At 38.8% G+C, this 23357-nt stretch overlaps 2 protein-coding genes across 2 annotated transcripts; one reads left to right on the top strand and one right to left on the bottom strand.

Annotated features, from left to right (window-relative positions):
* Positions 1-1545: 1545 nt before the first annotated feature.
* Positions 1546-8947, bottom strand: txnl1 (thioredoxin-like 1). Its single transcript, XM_058415703.1, has 8 exons — positions 8726-8947; positions 8116-8212; positions 6108-6281; positions 5749-5871; positions 3628-3697; positions 2151-2323; positions 1842-1946; positions 1546-1738 (listed from the first exon to the last, which is right to left on the bottom strand). The coding sequence occupies exons 1-8, from the start codon at positions 8821-8823 to the stop codon at positions 1709-1711; spliced, it is 870 nt and encodes a 289-aa protein (XP_058271686.1). The 5' UTR covers positions 8824-8947; the 3' UTR covers positions 1546-1708.
* Positions 8948-9750: 803 nt separating this feature from the next.
* On the top strand, positions 9751-22985 carry nars1 (asparaginyl-tRNA synthetase 1). The gene is made up of 15 exons (XM_058415702.1): positions 9751-9933; positions 11043-11125; positions 11294-11359; positions 11480-11572; positions 11675-11764; positions 14399-14477; positions 15637-15707; positions 16159-16245; positions 16750-16971; positions 18091-18290; positions 18461-18596; positions 19264-19377; positions 19702-19833; positions 21521-21652; positions 22632-22985. The coding sequence occupies exons 1-15, from the start codon at positions 9891-9893 to the stop codon at positions 22761-22763; spliced, it is 1680 nt and encodes a 559-aa protein (XP_058271685.1). The 5' UTR covers positions 9751-9890; the 3' UTR covers positions 22764-22985.
* Positions 22986-23357: the final 372 nt, after the last annotated feature.

Raw genomic sequence — 23357 nt, 5'->3', positions numbered from 1 at the left:
GAAAGCACAAAGCAGGGGTGTGAGCCTCCAGGATGTGAGTTTAACACTTTTAGTGAGAAGAGACATTTAGTGAGAGATAAGACAGACTACATGAAATTGAAAGAAACATGGAGTAAACAGCGTTTTGCTGCCACCATGTGGCCAATTAGTAAATTGCAGCAGTTTTAATAATAATAATAATAATGATAATGATAATGATAATGATAATGATAATGATAATGATAATAATAATAATAATAATAACAGAAAACAATGGGCTGGTAAATGCAACAAAAAGCATATTACAAATAGGTCCTGTGAGACAGGCTGGATTTTCCTCATGGATAATATCCACTTCTGATTAAGATTCAAGTTTTAAGGCATTGATATTTAAGGCATATTTAAGAAATAACCCTAAAATAACTGGTGCACTGTCCAACTGTGTGACTTTTTTTAATTTAATTGTACAAACGTAGACAAGGACAGCGATACATTTAACATTTCACCTAAAAGTTGAGGCATTTAGGTCATACAATAGAATATATAGCCACTTTATTAGATACAGATACTGGGGTGGACTCCAGTCTACTTTACTCTTTGAACAGTTTTAATTCTCCATAAACATGGGAGAAAGCTGAATATTATTTTTTTTAATCATTCTCATGCTGGAAGTAAACTAGGAATGTACACTATATGGGCAAAGGTTCACGGGACATCACACCCATATGTGCCTTTTCGAATGATCCAGTTTAAATGTATTCCTCTCATTGCTCTTATAATTACCTTCACTCTCCCGGGAAGGATTTCCACTAGATTTTTGGAGTATAGCTATGTGGATTCGTCCATTTATCCACAGGAACACTGATGAGATCAGGCACTGATGCCAGTCGAGGAGACCTGTGGTGCAGTTTGCATTCAACGTCATCCTAAAAAGTGTGTAATGGGGTTGAGGTTGAGCTTTGTAGAGGGGACTCGTGTTCTTCCTCTCCATCCCTGGTAAATCATGTAGCTTATGCTTTGTGCACAGGGGCATTTAGTTCCAGTGAAAGGGAAAATGTATTGCTACAGCATAAAGACATCTTGAACAGAACCAGTTTAGGGAAGAACCACGAATGTGGGTGTGATGCTGATTGGCCATACTGCATATGCTGAAAGCCAGAACACTCAAAGAACTACTCTACCTAGGGTTAAGATATTATTCATACTAGGGTTAGGGTAATGAAAAATGTGCAAAATATCCTATAAAAGTGTTAAATCTTTGGGACATAATTAATAAAGCAACTCGTACAGCCCTGCCAGTTGATTTAGTTTCCAGTATTTTGTGTGTAGACTCCTAATAACCACAGTTAGTCAGGAATGTCTGAATGGTTTGACAATATGGCAAGAGAGAGGGGAGAAAAATGTGACCCGTATACTTCGATCAGATCTGTGTGATTAAAAACCAGTGCAGATGTTGTAACCGTATTTATTCAAAGTCAATTTTTATAGTGGTAACAGAAATTGTAGTAAGTGAATAGAATTCAGTAATACCTTTGGACATGTACAACAGACGAATAATAGCCGTGATGCCTTTGAAAAAGGATTTACTTTATTTACAAGTTTTGGGTGTGTGGCAGATAAAAATGTGCAGATCGAGACTTCCTTTCTTCACCCTTATTAATTTTTTTTAACTCTCTGATGAGAGTAATGAAACAGTTCCTGCGCACTTGTATTTGTCCAGTCTTCCTCTTCAATGGCTCTCTCCTTTCTTCCCTACAACCTACATTACACAAAACAAAACAAAGCCACTTTAAATCCCACACACAGAGACAAGCTGATGAACTGATATTTTTCTGTCACTGTTGAGTATGAGGCTGTGTTACCCGTTTGAAGTCGTTCATGTTGGTGGCCTGCACTGGGGTTCCTATAAACGTCAGGTAGTTGATTTTTGTCGTTTCCTCGCCCCCTTGGTTTGACTTAATGAACATCTAGAAAAATACAAGCGACAAACAATTAAAAAACAAACAAACTATGTGATAACTCTAAAGATGTTGACGTGCTGTTCAGAGTCTCATCACTAGGGGGCAGCACTATCCTAGTGTTGAGGGCGGTAGAAAACTGTTAATTGTAACAAAATGGTATAAAAATGGTATAAAAATACATTTTCAGCTTAGAGTATGACAGAAACGTACGGTGACGCTGTTGACGTTCTGAAATTTGACGTATCTGAGAGAGATGAGGCCTTCGTCTTTGTAGTCTTCCTCTGAGAGCTCCAGAGTCTGCGTCGGCTCGCTCCTTTCGGCGTCATCAAAGTCCATGGAGCGGGGGAGATTGATGAAGATCTTCACACACTTTGGTGCTTGAGCTGAGGAAGAAAAGGGGAGAAAAAGCGAGAGAGAGAGAGAGAGAGAAGGGAGATGAAAAAAAAAATTTTCTAAAAATAATTTTCCAAAACAACATAACAGACACATATACCAGGGCACAATCGTGTATAACTTTGCAGAAGTAAACTTTAAAATGAATAATGATGCTTATAAGGGAAGAAATGGAAAAATCTACTGTCCTATAGAATTGCCTAGACTGGTGATCTGATACTGTTTCACTAGACTTCTCCAACTCTTCTTGCTTAATTCTCTCACCATTATAACTCTTTAGCAGTTAAAATAAAGCACCTCTGATGACCAAGGTGATGTACTATAGCATCTACGATTCAGTTCAAAATCCTCCTTCTGATCTTTGCTCCCTATCTGCATCCTTATATCCCATCTGAGCTATCTATCTGAGCTCCTGCATCCTTATATCCCAACATGGACTCTCAGGACCGATGATACAGGCCTACCCACGGTATCAGGTTTCCTCTTCTCCACATTTGCTTCAAATCTTTGGAATTCACTCTTCTAAAACCTCTGAAATATGACTTCCATCTCAACTTTTAAATCAACTTAAAACAAGTGAATTTCTTCTGTACTTTCAGTCTTCACTTAACAGAACAGAAATATTTAACGCAACTGAAACCAGTTTTTTTTTTCAATATACCGGTTTATTATTTATTGTTGTTCATTTGTGTCCGCCATAAAATGTCTGCCAGCTTGGAATTTAAAGTGTCTCTAAGCTGTGGAAAGCTGCTACTCTAATAAAATGTGTTAGAATTATTATTAGTGCTTTGGAATTCAGAAACATTTTCCTAAATAAGGGCAGGAGAAATAAATACTTAATAGCATGGTGAGGTAGGCGATACTAAATCATGTGGTTAGATGCCAGAATTGTGCCCTAATTATAGCCGTAATTAACAGTTAGTAACCGACAGGAGGCGTGGACCAGAAAAACAATTGTGATGCACCACAACCCTGATGTATGTTAGTCAATATGACTCAAATCTGAAAAGTGTAAATACAGTAAACAAGCTATAGTGCAGACAGAATAAAAGAGAAGGCATCAGAGCACAGCTGAATCCTGACATGATTAAATATGTTGGGACATGGACATCACAGATGGCTGATGAGGTTTGTGACATTGCCTATGTAAGAAACAGGGTGTGTAGTTTGGGACACCTCCGCACTGCACTGATGATGGTGAGACATTTGTGCTGGTGAGTATGAGGCTGAACCCGTGCCAAAATCTGACTATCTAGGAACGCACAAAAATGTTGAGATGAACCGAGTGTCTTACCCAAATCTGACGCCTGCAGCTTCATAGAGAAAAGCTTTACAGGTTGATTGAAGGCGATTGTGATGAGGAGCTGCAACGAGAAAGTACCACGGAAAACATTACTACAGTAGGCATGTTTCTCTGATGAACATGGTGATAACCAAGCACACAGTCACAAGCTGCAATGTGGTTGGCTCTCTGCATTTCTATATTCACTTACACAATAACCATTTCAGAGCTTTATATAATATACACTATATTGCCAAAAGTTTTGGGACGTCTGCTTTTACATGCACGTGAATGTAATATGGAGTTGTCCCGCCCTTTGCAGCTATAACAGCTTCAACTCTTCTGGGAAGGCTGTCCACAAGGTTTAGGAGTGTGTTTATCGGAATTTTAGACCATTCCTTTAGAAGCGCATTTGTGAGGTCAGGCACTGATGTTGGATGAGAAGGTCTGTCTCACAGTCTCCACTTTAATTGTCAAAGGGGTTCTATTGTGTTGGGGTCAGGACTCTGAAGTTCCTTCACACAAAACTCCCTCATCCATGTCTTTATGGACCTTGCTTTGTGCATTGGTGTGCGGTCATGTTGGAACAGGAAGGGGTCATCCCCAAACTGTTCCCACAAAGTTGGGAGTATGAAATTGTCCAAAATGTCTTGGTATGAAGCTGAAGCATTAAGAGTTCCTTTCACTGGAACTAAGGGGCTGAGACCAACCCCTGAAAAACAACACCTGAATTCAATGGTGTCCCAAAACTTTCGGCAATATAGTGTTTATTAATTATATATAACATATTCAATGGTCTGTCAGAGTAAACAGTGAAATCTTGTGTCTTGTGTGTTGACAGGCGTCTGGGGAAAAGTTCACGAGTGCACACACTCTGCATCCTCGTTTGTATCACTTAGTATTGAATTGCACATCAACAGTTCTACTGAGGTGTACATCTCAGCTAAATTTACCTTTACACTGATCATATGACACTTTCAGTATAAGCTTTTGCCATTAAATCCAATCGGTGAGAAACTTTATGCTTCAAATTACAGTTTTACTTTCGCTTCTATTTCAGTCACACGCTAATTCTTAGTGCAGACTTCCTGACACGCTCATGGCTGAATAAAGTCCACACCAAAAAGAAATGTGATAGGAAGTTTAAATGAATTGTTTTAAACTAGCCGGCTCGGTGACGAACCTTTATAATGCTAGCTCACGTACTCATACCTCAATCACTCGATATAACAACAGTATCTCTTTTCATTTTTAAATGTATAAAAAATAAAACCTGAACAAGAGGTACAAAGTGAAAGGGAAAGCTTGTAAAAGATATTGTTTTTTTATTATTCAAACAGGAAATGAATATAATTGTGGCTAAACCTTGTTTTCATCTACGGTTGGCTGAAAAGCAGACACAAACACACACCGTGTCATGAGTGCAGCCAGAGAAAGTGTGGAGTTGATGCAATCTGGAGACGGTATTACGCAAGTCCTACTCATCGATTAAAACCTGTCCTAAATATTACTAACAAATGAGTCATTGAAAAAACAGCCTTACACTGACACCTAGGGCAGATATATAAAGTGTTCCTGTCATCACTGTCCTTTCTAATTTTTAACTCATGCCACAGAAGTTCTCATGATGGATAGATATATTATTTTATATTAGCCGAAGGTGGCTCATGTATGTATGGAGCTGGACGACAGCTCAGAAATTCTGCATAACTCAAAAATAATCATGGTTGCCATCATCAGAATAACGTCCAGATGCATTTTGGGGGTCAATGAATTACTGACACTGTTTATACGCCATTATATTGCTGATTGGCTTTAGGGGTTAGCGCTCTCTCCCCAGGCAAGCAGACAGGATACAGGTCGTTGTATTACTGGGAATATCTGGCCAGTAGCGATGCCAAAATGGTCACTGATTGGATGGCACACTTTGCATGTTTTTATGCATTCATAACAGTCATTCTATATTCACATCACTGTACATCATCACTCACTGTATTTTCATATTTCTTTGGCCCTGTTTTCGTAACCTGGACAGTCATAAAAAGCATTTCATTGCATATGGTTGTGTCAATAAAATCAGAATTTCAGACTTGGCTTTAAAGACTCAGGTATAAGTGCTTCTGTGTATGTTACCTGCTCATCGCAGTCCGACTCTAGGTAGGAACAGTCTTTGATTAAGCAGTTGTCAAAGCCACAGTCATCGCTCTCGTTAAGACACTCGCATCCGGCTTTATTCACAAACGGCATGAGATCCATCTACACACACACCCACACACAGACACACACACAGGACAAGAACTTACATCAAGTATGCCATCAGTCAAATTGTAATAAATGATGATCGATAGTTTTCTATAACAAACAAAACTTGATTGAATTTTTAATTGTCAATCAATTATAATAACTAGCATCCACTTTGATGCTGCTCCTCATCTCAGACTTAATAAATAACAATATTTTATCATCATCATCATCATCTTGATTGCACTTACGTATCCTTTGGGAATGTCTGAGTCCTCGTTACTCCCCGGGTCATTCTCCACATGCTGTTTGATTTTGTCCTCGAGGCCTGAGGCGTCCGCTCCCTGATACTGATCCACACGCACTTTGTTTCGGAAAAACAGGAATGTCGGTGTGGCAGAGATGTTGTTGGCTGCCGCTGTTCCCTTCAAGACACAACACAGGAATCTGAGTGAAAGCTGAAACTGACATGATACAATATTTTCAAATGGAAATGAATGGGTGTGTTCTTATGTACAAAGTTTGTTCTGTTCTTTAAATCCAGTTCTGAGTTTTCCCCTCATCAGTGCAGGGAACTTTATATGGGCAGGTCATAGATCAATAGCAGTCACACTCATATGGACTAAAAGAAACGGTCCAAGACTGCCTGGTTCTGAAAGCAGTGACAAAACGAGTCAACTCTGAATCGACCAAACGGCAGGACATGCAGTGTGTCTTGGGTTGCAAACTCATCACTTTTTACAGCATTTATTAGACGTAAGCTGATTAAGTGGTGCACTAAACATACACTGAGCCAAAAAACTAAGGTGCAATGCTGTAGAAATGTTGTGAAGGGTCCTGGAGAAATGTTGTTTCATTTCACTATGTACTGCATAGCTATATATGGGTTTAAATGACAATAAAAGCTTCTTGACTCGACTTCTTGAATGCAACCCTTGAGAACTCCGTTTTTCATACATTAGGAGTCAACCACAATGTCATTTACAATGTAATGTAACGTGGGTTTGTGGCTTGATGAAGTATTTGAGGCTTGCTGTTTAGTTTAATCACCTCACAGATAATCAGAGATTGAGAATATCTTCAAAGGTCTGCCTCGAAGGGGTCGTGTCGTCTCACAACAAAGTAAGCAGTGTGAGGTGCCGACATGACTGAGAATAATGCAGCTGAGGTTAAGTAGTTAAGCAGTAGTCACAACAATAACAATAATAAGATACTACACTAATATTGATAAAGTTTGTCAGTCATTTACAAGCAGGCATGAAGCTTGAGTTGGTTTTGATTCCCTTTCCTCACTGTTGCCAGACTCTTTTTTTCAAACCATTTTGAATGAAATCATCTATAATTCAGCGGTATGCAGCTGAGCGCCGAGGTCTAAAGAAGTCATGGTGTAAACAACAAGTGGTCTAAAAGCTCATCAGTAAAAGGTCCAGAAGGAGATCCGAGTCCACTTGTATTGCGAACGTCTAAAGCACTGAGATCATTTGAAAGAAAAAGATATATATGAACCTTGCCTTGTATTTCTGCTCCATAAATTAAATGATAAATAATTAGGGATGCCCAGTTTATGTACCAAAGCTTAATCTGAAGCAAAGTAATCTATTTTAACCGCTGCATCAACTGTAATGAATGTCACATATTTCAAGGATAATTCCTGGCTAAAATACACCGATCAGGGATAACATTATGAGCAGTGACGGGTGAAGTGAATAACACCGATGATCTCATCATGGCACCTGTTAGTGGGTGGGATATATTAGGCAGCAAGTGAACATTTTGTCCTCAAAGTCGATGTGTCAGAAGCAGGAAAAATTTGTGTTCGAGTTTGACGAAGGGCCAAATTGTAATGGCTAGACCACTGGATCAGAGCATCTCCAAAACTGCCACTCTTGTGGGGTGTTCCCGGTCGGCAGTGGTCAGTATCTATTGAAGTGTCCTTTGAGTCCTGTAAGTATGGAGGCCCGACCTCACAACTTACAGGACTTAAAGGATCTGCTGCTGGTGCCAGATACCACAGCACACCTTCAAGGATCTAGTGGATTCCACGCCTCAAGGGGTCAGGGCTGTTTTGGCAGCAAAAGGGGGACCAAGACAATATTAAGCAGGTGGTCATAATGTTATGCCTGATTGGTGTATTTAAAGACACTCAGTATTACCCTTGATAAACAATGTCATAGACATAAAAGGGAATTGAAAAAGCTTTTAAACCATAAACTTCATCCATTTCCAGCCTCAGAGCCCTTCCTTGATGAATCCTCTCACCTGACAAACATGGACATCGACTTCAAGAAAAACAACATGTGGGTACTTGTTGCTCAGCATGGTGAAAGCTGGAGCTATTCTGACACATGGGCGACACCTGGTGATGTAAATAACAAAAAACAAAAACATTTTATTAATCACAGAAAATCAGATTCAGCGCTGGAAATTAGGGCTAGATGGTATAGCTACACTCGTACTAGCTTTAAACTGTAAGGTAAAGTCACGCTAGTTGCCTGTAACTAGCTTAATAAAGTCTGTGCTTAGTCTGTTTTACACACATAGTGTTATTAAGTACGTGTTTACAAAATAAAGCGCTTTCATTAAACTACCCAACTTGTCTAACTAGCCACGAAGCTAATTTAGCTAACAAAGCTAATCACTGCTGTTTTGCTAAGTCATACTAAAAACCGGCACTGTGCGGCTAAGCTGGCTAGCACGGTTAGCCGAAGAGATTTTCCAATAAGAAACGCACACATGTGCTAATGCTAAGAGAAGATAAACACCGGTGCTAATGCTAGTCATATACAGTCTCTGTACTACAGCAAGCAGCATTAAGGCTATTCTTGTCGCTAAGCTAAAGGCCCAGACCGGGACTTCTCCAGCTCCTCACCCGGCCATGGTGAACTTCACGACGGCCAGTCTGGAGCCGGCACCGGTCAGCTCCGGCTGGAATTCCGGATCGCTTCCGATTACTTTCACCCCAACCATGATACAATAAAATATAGTGGTCCGAGCGGCGCAACTGGACACAGATCTGTTACAGTTAATGGGACAACAGAAAAATGCTGATCAACTCCCTTCTCGAATCGTACGCTTTCCTGCGTGCCCGTGACGACATCCGACACGTTGGCCAATCAAAAACGGAGAAACTCCGTATGCTCCGTTTCCATGGCAAAGCATGGCCGAAAGTGTTGACGAGAGGTCGCGAATGATACAGAAAGTGAAACAATATCGTCGTAAATATACATACGTGTGCTGCCTATTAACATTTGCACGTTTGTTGATTATTGAGAATGACACGAAAAGTCCGTTAAAATCGATCAAATAAAATGTACAACGCTCTATCAAAATATTTCCGATGATGTACAACATGTTGGCAAAACAGGACAACTTACATTTTCATTTCATTTTAAACAACTGAGCCATGGGGGTTAAGGGCCTTGCTCAGGGGCCCAGTGGATGCAGCTTGGTGGACATGGGACTCGAACACCCTTCTGATCCGTAGTCCAACGCCTTAACCATTAACCACATCCCCATCACATTACCATCATATTGAAGATGTATGCTTTCTGAGTAATGCTCATTTTTTATTGTGTGTTTAGAAAAGAATCAACTCTGAATATTAATATATTTTCATGCCATGACATAACATTTTTTTAATTTAGAGAGCATGATACAATTGTAAATAACCACGAACCTTCCTTGCATTGCACAGGTCACTTTCTTTCTAAGAAAAAAATCATTTTATTTCTAATGTAAATCGGTTTTGAATATTGGTCAGTCATAACGTCGGTTCAATATTGAAAAAGCCAATCAGCAATGACCTTCTTATAGATCCCGCCTCCAGATTACCCAATCATCGAGTCCAAAATCCTGTCCACTCAAAGCAGCGTGTCGCCGAGCATCACCCCGCGCATGCGCGCTCTCATTCATTGAAAGAGTGTGTGTCTGAAGACTGAGCCGGTGGATCCTGACATTCGACTGAAGCCTGAAGTTTATTTGGGTTTTTTAGTGTTACTGACAGTGTGAGATTCACCCACAGATCGGACACATCCATGGCGGACGAAGCGAGCCAGGGCGCAGAACAAATATCTCTGCGTGAGTATGGCTTCTTAAATGCAACAAAATCTGTGCTATTGCAGCGAAAGGCGCAGCGTGTTGCATCAGCATTAGCTTTAGCCTAGCATCGGCGCACTTCCGTATAACTATAATTTCATATTGTGTCCATCATTTTTGCCAGAGGTCCATCGATATATCACCGTGCACGTAAACAAAGCCATAAAACATCTGCAACAATGATTGATCAGAAGTCTATAGGAAGGTTTCACTAATTATAATACCATATGTGATAAATTAATATGGGAATATAATTATGAATGCATGGTGTAGGGTCCAAATAGAGTAACAGTCCTTTACATAGAGTATATAAGTTATTATTTCATAACATATCTATTGCATATACATAGGGAGAATGACACCATTATTACAGATCAGACGTATTGTGTAGTCATACATACTAATGCCAGGCTTCATATCAGGCATTGACCTGGTTTTAGGGAGGTGTTTGGGATTTAGCCAAATTCTTTTCAGCATTCTAAGTATGGGTTTGTCTTCATGCCACACTAAATGAAATAATCCCACAAAAACCTTGTTTAAATACTGCAATGAAGCTGAACTGAAAATACTGCAGTCTAAACCAAGACCTATAGGAAAATCTGTTATTATCAGCAATAAAGCCAGCTTTACACTGTGTGATTTTCATCCTGGTTTTGGTGTCACCAAAGAAAAACCACACCCTGTAAAAACCTCTTTGGTTGCGAGTTGATGTCAGTCTTTGAATACATAATGCGACTTGACCTTACGAGCAAAGATAGCTGGCGTCTGAAATAATTCATCAAAATCTCCAGATGTGACTGTTTGCTCAAGAAGGACTTGCAAAGCTCACTTGACATCTGTAAATACAGTAATACAGTAATGACAACGCAAAGGAAACTTTCTAATTGTCATAAAAATATCTTCATTTCCTCATTCCTTCACGTTGAAGAATGTTTTTGTTAATTCCAGCCATAATCTGCATGATCACAACTTTCACTGATGGATAGCGAAAGCAGAACATAGTAGTTTGTTTTTGTACTGCTGTTATGAATGAATTGTACAGGGGGAGTTCGGCGTATCATGTTGTGATGCTTTTTTTTGTTTTTTTCCAGGGGAGCTGTATGTCTCTGATAAACAGGGCAGTGATCAGGATGGAGATGGGACGGAACAGAAACCTTTCAAAACGGCATTGAAGGTAAACGAGATAGATAGCTTCTGGAGACTGAAGTGATATTTTGCAAAAAGAAATAATATTAATATCATTTTGTAGACTTTGTGCGTAAGTGATATGTGATAGGTTTGCAGTTCTGCCGGGTTGTGAGCACAGTAATGGAGATTTTAATGTTTATATACATTTTTCTAGGCCCTGCTATTTGCTGGAAAAGAACCATTCCCAACCATCTATGTGGATTCTCAGAAAGAAGGAGAGGTGAGAAAGAAAAATTCAGCAAAAATGTACTCGCCCTCTTCTTTATGCAACAGTTCCAACCTGATCTCTTTTCTCTTTCTCTCACTCTCTCTCTCTCTCTCTCTCTCTCTATCTATCTAGCGCTGGGCTGTGATTTCTAAAACCCAGATGAAGAATGTGAAAAAACTCTACCACCGAGAACAAATGAAGACAGATGCAAAGGACAAGAAAGAGGTAATCCCTTGCAAAGTGCTGGAGTGTTCTTCTATTGCTGATGTTTAATAGTGAACTTTTCTATAAACGATGAATTATGAATGAACATGTGATCACTGACAGGCGGAAGATGCCGAAAGGAGAGAGAAGAATATTGAGGAAGCCAAAAAGATTGTTATTGAGAACGACTCCAGCCTCCCAGAGCCCAAAACGGTAAATTCAAAACTCAGATTATTTCTCTACTTTCTCTAATTCTTATTCAGGACATAAGCAAAAGTTCTATGCAGCAAAGTGAAAGCAATCATCCAAATCATCCATGGGTCATTAGAAAGTTTTATTAAAGTTTTATATATTTTTTTTTTTTTTTTACAGATTCTAGCTCTTAATATATGTTGTATTATATAAAATTCTGGTTCAGTGATTGGATTTCTTTACTTATTTGTTATGCAGTTGAATATGAAAACATACCCAAAGACAAATTCAAAATTCAACAGGAAATATCTGTGGCTAAATTTGAGTCTCTGCTTCCTGTGCAGACATGCTTTACAATAGCCCTGAAATCAAATTTAAGCTTTATCTATCTGCCTTTTGGTTCTATGGCCATAGATACAATAATATACCTGAAAAACAAAAAGAATAAATAAATAAAAATTTGGAAATATTCACATTTGAATGTTATTTTTTTTTTCAGGAAAGCAATCAACATGTTTTATGATTTGTATTTAGGCACAACTTCTTGATTGTCCTATTAAGTGTTTCCTACATCAATACAAGCTCTGCTCTCGTTATGAGTTTTGCTTTATTTTTCATTGTGCTTCAACCGTGAGAAGAATAACGGTTGGGTTTTATTCATTTTGAGGAAGTAGGTCACGGTTATGTTTCAGCCACTTTGTCAAGTTGTTTTTTTTCCGGGGGATTTGTGGTAGCTTAGGGGTTAAGGTGTTGGACTAGTGATTGGAAGGTTGTAAGTTTGAATCCCAGGTCCCCTAAGCTGCCACTGCTGGGCCCCCGAGCAAGGCCCTTAACCCACAATTACTCTTTTGTATAAAATGAGATAAAATGTAAGCTTTTCTGGATAAGGGCGTCTGCTGTAAATGTAAAGAAATATCTAGGACTAAGTTGGAAACCATGGCTTCTTAGCACGCGTGTGTGTGTGTATATATACACTATATTGCCAAAAGTATTCGCTCACCCATACAAATAATCAGAATCAGGTGTTCCAATCACTTCCATGGCCACAGGTGTATAAAATCAAGCACCTAGGCATGCAGACTGTTTTTACAAACATTTGTGAAAGAATGGGTCGCTCTCAGGAGCTCAGTGAATTCCAGCGTGGAACTGTGATAGGATGCCACCTGTGCAACAAATCCAGTCGTGAAATTTCCTCGCTCCTAAATATTCCACAGTCAACTGTCAGCTGTATTATAAGAACGTGGAAGTGTTTGGGAACGACAGCAACTCAGCCACGAAGTGGTAGGCCACGTAAACTGACGGAGCGGGGTCAGCGGATGCTGAGGTGCATAGTGCGAAGAGGTCGCCAACTTTCTGCAGAGTCAATCGCTACAGACCTCCAAACTTCATGTGGCCTTCAGATTAGCTCAAGAACAGTGCACAGAGAGCTTCATGGAATGGGTTTCCATGGCCGAGCAGCTGCATCCAAGCCATACATCACCAAGTGCAATGCAAAGCGTCGGATGCAGTGGTGTAAAGCACGCCGTCACTGGACTCTAGAGCAGTGGAGACGCGTTCTCTGGAGTGACGAATCGCGCTTCTCCATCTGGCAATCTGATGGACGAGTCTGGGTTTGGCGTATACAGTGTATATGTATATAAAATGACGAGTTCCCATAAGTCGCTCTGCCAAATGCCAGGAATGTAATTGTAATCTGGGGCCTGTCAGTGTTTCATTTTCAGTTTGATCAGGAATGCAGTTCTGTCTTTATACACCATCAGCGTTTTTCCATCATTTGCTATTCTCCGGATTTAGCTAGCTCACTAAGTTACTGCAAGGTTTGTAGATACGGTGGTGGGTGGTATCTTGAACACAACTGGCTGTTGTGTAAATCACTCAAGCCGTTCAACATGCCATCACTCTGACTTCCTGTTTTGAAAGGAAACATGTCAGTATACAGAGTATTGTGTATACTGTGGGAAGGTTAAGGTGATGGGGTACTGATCAGAAGGTTATGAGTTTGAATCCCAGGTCCACCAAGCTGCCACTGCTGGGCCCCCGAGCAAGACTTTTAGCCCTCATTTGCTCAGTTGTAGAAAAATGAGATAAGCTTATAAGTCATTCTGGATAAGGGTGCATGCCAAATGCCAGAAATGTAAAGGTACTGCTGGGTGCTGTAGTTATAATGATTTAATTAAATCATTTATTATGTGATTTATTTAGAAATAATTTTATATTTGAATAATCATCAATGCATATTAGGTCTTAAATTACATTTGAAGTGGTATTGAAAAGATTATAGACTGAAAACTGTTTATAAAATAAAACAATACACCATAAAATTGTACCATGAAGAAACTACATGCTCTGCTGGAAGAACTTGAAATTCCTCTTAGAAAACAGATTAGAGTCTGTAAGTGATTCAACTCGTGCCTTTCTCTATTGGCTTTCTCTGTATTTTGTGTTTAATTGCACATAATTAAATAAAATCTTGCTATTTGCTTTTTTAAATTAGGTTAAATAAGATCTTGTGTGTTCTTATAGCCTTGAGAGTTGAACTGAGTAGGAAATGAGTATGAGCATGTGTTGCAACAGTGTTTTTTTATGATAAATCTTATAAGTGGTTAAGTGTAGGGGTTAATTATGGTTTGGTGTGTGTGTGTGTGTGTGTGTCAGGTTAAGATCCATCAGCTGGAACCTCTGAGGGAACAGAGAGTCAAAGTGTTCGGCTGGGTGCACAGGCTACGCCGTCAAGGTAACACACACCACACCACACACAGACACATTCTCTAAATAATGTAATATAATGTATTAATATTATAGTTTGTCAAGGTTGTGCATTGCGTTGCATTATAATTATGTTTTCACAGTATATTATTTTGTTTTCATTTAATTCAGCCATGAATTATTGGGACTATGTGCCATGAATCTATACATAATGACCCATAGTATTGTAGGCTGTAAGTGAAGGGAAAGTTATGTTATAATAATAATAATAATAATAATAATAATAATTTTCGTATTCACTCCCTTTAATATGAAACACTTCAAATCATTTCCTAAATTATCAACTAGTGTATCATCAAACGTCGACATAATCAGCTGAACCTTGGTCACCTTGGTACATGAGCTGAATATAAATACACTTGTTTCAGGAAATTCAGAAAAGAGTTTAAAAAGATAACGTACCTGGACAAAGAGCACACGAAGACCACAATACAAATCCTGCAAAGCTTTCAAAACAGTTCTGTGACAAAGTAGAGAGCAAACTCAAAAATAATAGAAAGAGTCAGTGAGCAGGTGAAGAAGACGTTAGTCAGAGACACAATCTAGAGGCTAAGGAAAACTCTGAAGGCTCTCGAGAGTCCCATGGGAGAGTATGATAGGAAAATCTGTCCACAGGAGCCTGGACACTCCATAAAACCGGGCTAGAAGAGTGAAGAGAAGACCGTAATTGAACTTGAAGCCCAGAATTTAATAAAAACTCAACACTGCTCATGACTCAAAGAGTTGAGTCCACAGTGAAGCTTGGTGGTGTTAGCATCTTGTTGTGAGAATGCATATCTTCAGGGAGGGACTGAGAAACTGAACAGAGTTGCCTGCATCAAAAAATGGAATCCGCAAGAGACATGTGGTGAAGGTTCATCATCTCGTGGGACAATAATCCTAAGCATGCTGTCAAAACTACCCTGGAGTGGTTAAATATAGTTCAGGAATGTCTTATCAAATCAAAAACCGAAACCTGACACTTCTACAACCTGTACTTAATCATATAAGCTCAATACCGAGGTATTATTATGACATCCGTGTCTTATGCTATATCTCCAGTTTATAGAATATGCAGTTGAATATTTTATTACTATAGTGGTTTGTTTTCTAATCAAATTGCCTATTTTGTGTGTGTTTTATAATAGGAAAGAACCTGCTGTTCATTGTGCTGAGAGATGGGACTGGATTTCTGCAGTGTGTGCTCACCGATAAACTGGTAATCACCTGAAATCGATCATTATGTATCGTATTATCATAGTACTGTAGTGGTTTTGCAAAAGTGCTTGATATCTTTCTAGAATATTACCTCATAATATGCAAATTGTTAAGGAAATTCAACCTGTTTGGGTTTCTGGGTTTCCCTAATGACATAAATTAAAAAAGTGTTACATGTCTATATATTAAAAAGTGTTATATGTCTATTTAAATGCATCGTTGATGTAATTATATAAGAGAGTTTATACTGAAAAGTGTTAAATGAAATCTATTGAATATTCTAGTCGTATTTCGTATCTGGATTTAATAAAATCAGTGGATTGATTGCTGAAACTTGCTGAAAGACAGCCATGCCTTTTTCTAATGCATGTCTTTATTTAATTCACTCTACTCGTGTACTTGTGTGCTGTACATTCAGGTGAATTAATGATTGTGTATGTGTTTTCTTTTAGTGTCAGTGTTATAACGGGCTCATGTTGTCTACGGAAAGCACAGTGGCTCTGTACGGAACAGTGAAGCAGGTTCCTGAGGGAAAACAGGTACCACGCTTTAGGAAAAACAATGCAGTGTTGTTCTATTAGTTTTTCAGTGTTGCAGATGAAATGAAATACATTACTCTAGTTAATTACGATTATTAATATCTGATTTGATAGATGTTTGTTTACTCCTATACTACAGCACCGGGGCAGTTTACAAATATATATTTTTATTAATTTAAAATGCCCTGCAAATGCACTATAGAAGTATCAGGACGTTTATCATAATAAAAAGGAAAACACCTAATAGAGACACCACCCATCAAAATGACACATCCTCTACTACCTTTATATGAATAACTTAACAACAAAATGCCATTTTATCATTTAGCCATTGATATTACTGTATTTGTACTTGCCTGGCTTACAATACAATAAGTATAAAAATATTTATTATATTTTGACACACCTTAATGTGTAAAAAAAACAAAAAACCTAAAGCTCAATACACATATTGAAAACATACTAAACACTGCTATTATGAATGAATTTGGTGCTGCATCTTAGGCTCCAGGAGGTCATGAGCTGCACTGTGATTTCTGGGAGCTGATCGGTCTCGCTCCAGCCGGCGGCGCTGACAATCTGCTGAATGAGGAGTCGGATGTGGACGTTCAGCTCAACAACAGGCACATGATGATCCGAGGAGAAAACGTGTCCAAAATCTTGCGAGTGCGCTCCACAGTCACGCACTGCTTCAGGGAGCACTTCTTCAGCCGTGGCTACTATGAGGTGAGGCTGTGGGGAAAAATGAATCTGCTTATATGAGAATAATTACCTCTAAGTTATGTGACCATAAAGATATCATACCAAAACATACGTTAGAGACGATTTAAAAAAGATATGTAGATGAATCTTGACATAAACATACGTTTTGGGACACTCCTCCAAATCATTCAGTTCAGGTCTAGTCTATCAGGGGTTGTTCTTGGCCCTTTAGTTCCAGTGAAAGGAACTCTTAATGCTTCAGCATACCAAGACATTTTGGATAATTTCATGTTCCCAACATTGTGGGAACAGTTTGGGGATGACCCCTTCCTGTTACAACATGACTGCACACCAGTGCACAAAGCAAGATGAGCGATTTGAGTGGAGACTGCGAGCCAGGCCAAAACTGGGATGTCTGCTTTTACGTGCACAGTTGGCCAGCCCTTTGCAGCTATGACAGCTTCAGCTCTCCTGGGAAGGCTTTCCGTGAAGTTTAGAAGAGTGTTTATGGGAATTTCTGACCATTCCTCTAGAATCGCATTTCTGAGGTCAGGCACTGATACTGGACAAGAAGGCCTGGCTTGCAGTCTCCGCTCTAATTCATCACAAAGGTTTTCTGTTGGGTTGAGGTCAGGACTTTGTGCAGGACTGTCAAGTTCTGGAGGTCAGGACTCGCTCATCCATGTCTTTATGGACCTTGCTTTGTGCACTGGTGTGCAGTCATGTGGGAACAGGAAGGGGTCATCCCCAAACTGTTCCCACAAAGTTGGGAGCATGAAATTATCCAAAATGTCTTGGTATGCTGAAGCATTAAGAGTTCCTTTCACTGGAACTAAGGGGCCAAGTCCAACAACCGAATTCAATGATTTGAAGGGGTGTCCTAAAACTTTTGGCAATGTGGTGTATCATGGGAGTCTGTTATATTGTCAGTGTATCACATTAATAACTGAAAATTTGGTTGAATGGAACAAGCTGTGTGTATAATTTGAGAAATTAAGTAATATTGCTTTGTTTTGGGCTTTATCTTTTTTGTTTAAAGTTTCAGACATTAAAAAGAAGAATGAAATGAAAACTAAAATAAAGGTAGGAAGACATTGTGGACAGTATTGATTGAGATGTTTGTGTGTGTATGTGTTTCTGTAGATTACTCCTCCCACTCTGGTGCAGACTCAGGTGGAAGGCGGCTCCACCCTCTTCAATCTGAATTATTTCGGAGAGCAGGCGTATCTGACCCAGTCGTCGCAGCTTTACCTGGAGACCTGCATCCCTGCGCTCGGTGACACGTTCTGCATCGCCCAATCGTATCGTGCTGAGCAGTCCCGTACACGCAGACACCTGTCTGAGTGAGTCGTATATATACACACACCCTCACACACACACAGACAGCTCTTTTTACAATTCCTGTCTGAATATTTAGCAACTGATTACTATATTATTACTATTATTATCATCTGTAGAGCACACTACACTGAATTGTGACATGATCAAATTTCCTTCACGATAATAAACACAGGTACACCCACATCGAGGCTGAGTGTCCCTTCATCACCTTTGAAGATCTGCTGAACAGATTAGAGGACCTAGTGTGTGATGTGGTGGATCGAGTCCTGAAGTCTCCTGCTGCTCCGCTGCTCTATGATATAAACCCTGTATGACTTGCAATTCCTTTTTCTTAACCAAATGACATGTAGAATTTTCTAATTGAAAAGATGTAAATAATAATTAGGAGTGGGACAATGTGGAGTTTTTCTTTAAGATAGATAGATAGATAGAGAGATAGATAGAGAGAGAGAGAGAGAGAGAGAGAGAGAGAGAGAGATAGATAGATAGATAGATAGATAGATAGATTATCTATTATTACATTACTTGTTTTTCATCTCTTCATTTTTCATTGTTATATTGTTATCAATATCTCATTCTCCATATTTATTCCTAAATCTCTGTATTTAGTATTTTTTTGCTATATTTTCTTATATTGTTATATTCTGCTATATTTTGTAATATTTTATATTTTGTTATTTGATATATTTTTTGTTGTATTTTTGTACCCTAATTTGGGTATTTTAGTATTTTTCTGCTATATTTTGTTATATTGTTAGATAGATAGACTTTATTGATGTGTTACAGCAGCCTGTGCCAACAAATACATCTGTATTTCTATTTAATTGCATTTAGGATGGTTTATTGTCCATTTACACGAGAAGATACAACAAACTGAAATATAGCAGATTTAAATTGTTAATGGATTAAAAAAGAGGGTTTATTCAATGATCATGACTCCTGTAATGTAATTTGTGTGTTTGTGTGTCTATATAGAACTTCAAGCCCCCTAAGAGGCCGTTTAAGAGGATGAACTACACCGATGCCATTAAATGGCTTCAAGAACATGACATTAAAAAAGATGATGGGACCTACTACGAGTTTGGAGAGGTTTGTCTTTTTTAAATTAATTGTAAACTTATTAAACTTCATTTCACAGCAGCTTGTATAACAGATGCTGAAGAACAGAAAGCACTTTTTATTTTGCGTGACAAAAATATCAAGGCGCCAAGAACATATTAATCACCCAGAATAAAAATGTGAATTTGTTTAAAACATCTGGAAAGACAGAAATCCGGAAAGTCTCGTTTCGACATGCCTGCTTTCCCATGTAGGATGTTAAATCCATGACTGTTATTCAGTCTGGTTCTAATGCAGATATCTCTTACATAATTTGACATCCTTGTTTTTGTTTTCTCACTGATTCTGCTGTAGGATATCCCCGAAGCCCCCGAGAGGCTGATGACGGACAGCATTAACGAGACCATCCTGCTGTGCCGCTTCCCAGCTGAGATTAAATCATTTTACATGCAGCGCTGTCCTGAAGATCGACGCCTTACTGAATCGGTCAGGAAAACGGATGATAAACCAAATCCACAGTTTGATTTGATCACTTAACACGCACTAATATATTTATGTTAAATTAAACTTCTCATACAAGTAACTTTTCAGTATAATGAGTCACATATTTCACTAGAATTCATTAAGGAATGAATACAGCAGTTTCTTGTTCTCTGGTTTGCATTAGAATATTAGAACTACGATTTCTGGAAACGCAGAGGCTAATTAAACATTAGTGATTAGCAATAATAGCAGCGTGGTAATTGTGCTCTTATCACACTCTTGTAACACACAGTCTATAAACAAATAATACATTAATGACTTTTTAATTATGTGTTTAGTAGAAAGTGCACTGCACTGCAAAGTACTGGGTAAAAAATGTGGTACAAGTTCACTAATTCTGAGTTGCACTGAAGAAAATGAACATGTTTGACGTATTAAAGGAAACGTTGCTAAAAATCTGAAAATAGGACAGTCAAGTAGACGTCATTATCATACAGAAGTTTATGAATATCAATTCTGGACATTTACTCATCAGAAAACATTCCTAGCCTTAGGTCACTGCTTTATTTTAAGAATGTAAAATACTGTAAAGAACTGCTGGAACTGAGTGAGGTTTCTAGGCTCGAGGTTCTTCGTTTTCGTATGATGTCAAGCAAATAGTCACCGAGTCTTAATGTAGGGCTTAAGGTACATCCACGTGTAGACCCTCCAGTTGACCCATTAGCCTATTAGAGACCAATTGGCTAATTGTCTGAAGGCTTGACCTAATTTTTCTGGAATGTTCCAAGCTGTTTAAACACAGTTATCTTGGTGTATATGAATGTCTGACATGCTGGAACTGATAGAGTGACACAATCTGTCTGTAAGCAATTGTTAGGATACGAAAATAGATGTCTTAAACCTCTTAACGACAGTTTGCTAATATGAAATCTGTGGAGAGTTTTTACTGACTTCAACTTCGAGTGTATATAAACTTCTAACTTTTGAACATTTTGACGACATCTTGAGTATTATAATATTAAAAGTATTAAAATATGAGTATTAAAAATCCTACAAGCACTCCAGAACTGAAAAATATGTAAAACATCCTCATTAAACTTTCATTCATTGCTAAGACAAACAGCAACGGCAAAAAGCAAAGCAAATCTTTACCATAACAAGAGTCACCTGAGCACAGAGAACGCCGAGCCAGTGCTGAATAAATGGCTAGATAATTCTAGAAAGAACTAGTTTCAGTAGTTTTATGTCTCATCCACTGTTTAATTTATCTTTATGTTCGTCAGCCAGAGTAACACTTTGCCTTAAGGGTCACAATCGTTTCCAGAAAGTGTAGTTATTGAGAAGACGTAGATAACTACACTACCTAAAACACTAGTAGGCTCCTAATGTTATTAAATTGCTGTATTTGCTTCTTATATGCACATGTATTAGTTATGAATGAATGACTGTTAGTTATACTAATACTAATACTCAGTTCCTCACTTGCGCGTGTCCAGAAATGTTGGTGAATGAAAGCCGAATGTTTGTATTAGGTTTGCAATATCAAATGTCGTGTTAGATGACAAAATTTAATGTTATATCTGAGGTGTTTTACGTGTTAATCTAGTAAAATGTATTCGTGCTTGAAATCTGTTCTTGGTAGTAGATATTTACTAATGGAAATGTTTTGTGCATGTGTGTGTATGTGCAGGTTGACGTGTTGATGCCTAACGTTGGTGAGATCGTTGGAGGGTCGATGCGTATCTGGGATGCCGAGGAGCTTCTGGAGGGCTACAAGAGAGAAGGCATCGACCCCACTCCCTACTACTGGTACAATGACCAGGTGTGTGTACGATATATGCATAATAGTATTCTGTGCCATTGTGTTTGCTACATGCTCTAAACGGTTTCCTCTAATGTACTTCGAGATGCTATTAAGGAGGTGTTGAGTTTAATTAATTGGGTGGCGTCTGTAATTCAGATCATGTGCTTTATATTAATGCGCTTGTTATTTTATTTCATGGCAACCTGCGTTATTTATGTCTCATTAATAAGAGGCTGGCGAGGGAATGAATGTTTATAGCTGCTCAGATGTAAGTAATTTTTGCAGGCGGTGTATGGCATTAGCCTTAACTATAAAAGAATGAAAGGATTATTAGAGATTATTATTGGAAACGATTCAAATTATGCTGCGTTCACACGTAGCGATCCGTAGTGCCATAGCAACCGGAGACCGTTCATCTTCAATGAGAGCTGACCACATTTGGCGACGAGATGCGGGCGTGTTCAGCGATGCGACAATGTTGAGAAAAGTTTAACGTTATGCAAATATGGAGCGACTTGATGCAGCAACTTCCAGTGGGAGTGAGGACAAGAGTGTGCACATAATCCTTGTCAAAGAGTTCACACTGCTTCACCTTCGTCTTGTATATATGATGCAGTGCATCTATACACCGGTGAATTTTATATAAAAATGTTAGACCTCCCTCCAGAATGCCTAATATTAGCAGCAAGAAATCTAATAATTGCCACTCACTGATAAATGTTATTACCATGGCAACCAGTAGTAGGAACATCAAGTGGCGACTTCATGCTACAGCGACTTGAAGTCATGTGCGTTTTTGATTTATTGTTTAGTTCATACATTAACACACACTAACAAGCTGTAAAGTGCTTTAGCATTGCTTTTTAACTCGGCTGTACCTTTTACATGAATAACATGCTTTACACACTGCAATGCATTTAAATCATGCTTTAACATAGTTTACCTGATTTTATTGGACTTTATCATGACCTCAACATGCTTCTTTTGTGTATTTCAGAGGAAGTATGGCACATGCCCTCATGGTGGATACGGGCTTGGCCTCGAGCGTTTCCTTACCTGGCTGCTGAATCGCCATCACATTCGAGATGTGTGCCTCTACCCACGCTTCATTCAGCGTTGCAGGCCTTGAATGTCCTCAGCAAACACACACACAAACCTCTGCCCTGTCTGCTTTATCTGTCTGTCCAGCACATAGCCAAAAAAAAAAAAACTAAACTCCTTTCTCATATGCTGTCTGAGGCATGCAATATTTCTACATCCATGTTTAAAGATTTAGTCACATTGAAGTAGATGATGGAGTCTTATTATGGCCTATTCACTCTGTGCGGTAATAAACATACAAGCTGCTTCATGTGTTTGTGTTATTATTTGTGTCTCTTTTTTTCTGGTTCTGTTCTCAGGTCAGATCCTTCTGGGTCATAAGTAAAGAAAGATTTCTGTAGTTACAGGAATAATAATAGGAGTCATTAGTTAGATAGATTCATTATTCTGGCATAAATTAGGCATATATCATGACTTAAATACATGCTTGGAACAAAATTTCCAAAACTTCCCAGAACACCTACACTGATCAGCCATAACAATATGACCAGTGACGGGTGAAGTGAATAACACTGATGAGCTCCTCATCATGGCACCTGTTAGTGGGTGGGATATATTAGGCAGCAAGTGAACATTTTGTCCTCAAAGTTGATGTGTTAGAAGTAGGAAAAATGGACAAGTG

This window comes from Hemibagrus wyckioides, linkage group LG18 (assembly GCF_019097595.1).
Source record: "Hemibagrus wyckioides isolate EC202008001 linkage group LG18, SWU_Hwy_1.0, whole genome shotgun sequence".
In the NCBI taxonomy this organism is placed as follows: Eukaryota; Metazoa; Chordata; class Actinopteri; order Siluriformes; family Bagridae; genus Hemibagrus; species Hemibagrus wyckioides.
Note: the sequence above shows the minus strand (reverse complement) of the source record. Positions and strands in the feature narration are given on the sequence as shown.

Bases quoted from the DNA above. Each gene is read 5' to 3' on its own strand.
- nars1 (XM_058415702.1), top strand. From the start codon at position 9,891: ATGGCGGACGAAGCGAGCCAGGGCGCAGAACAAATATCTCTGC. The intron at 14,478-15,636 runs GTAACACACACC...GTTTTATAATAG, and splicing joins GCACAGGCTACGCCGTCAAG to GAAAGAACCTGCTGTTCATT. The intron at 19,834-21,520 runs GTCAGGAAAACG...GTGTATGTGCAG, and splicing joins ATCGACGCCTTACTGAATCG to GTTGACGTGTTGATGCCTAA.
- txnl1 (XM_058415703.1), bottom strand. From the start codon at position 8,823: ATGGTTGGGGTGAAAGTAATCGGAAGCGATCCGGAATTCCAGCCGGAG. The intron at 5,872-6,107 runs GTAAGTGCAATC...GTGTGTGTGTAG, and splicing joins CAGACATTCCCAAAGGATAC to ATGGATCTCATGCCGTTTGT. The intron at 3,698-5,748 runs GTAACATACACA...TTCTCGTTGCAG, and splicing joins AGTCGGACTGCGATGAGCAG to CTCCTCATCACAATCGCCTT.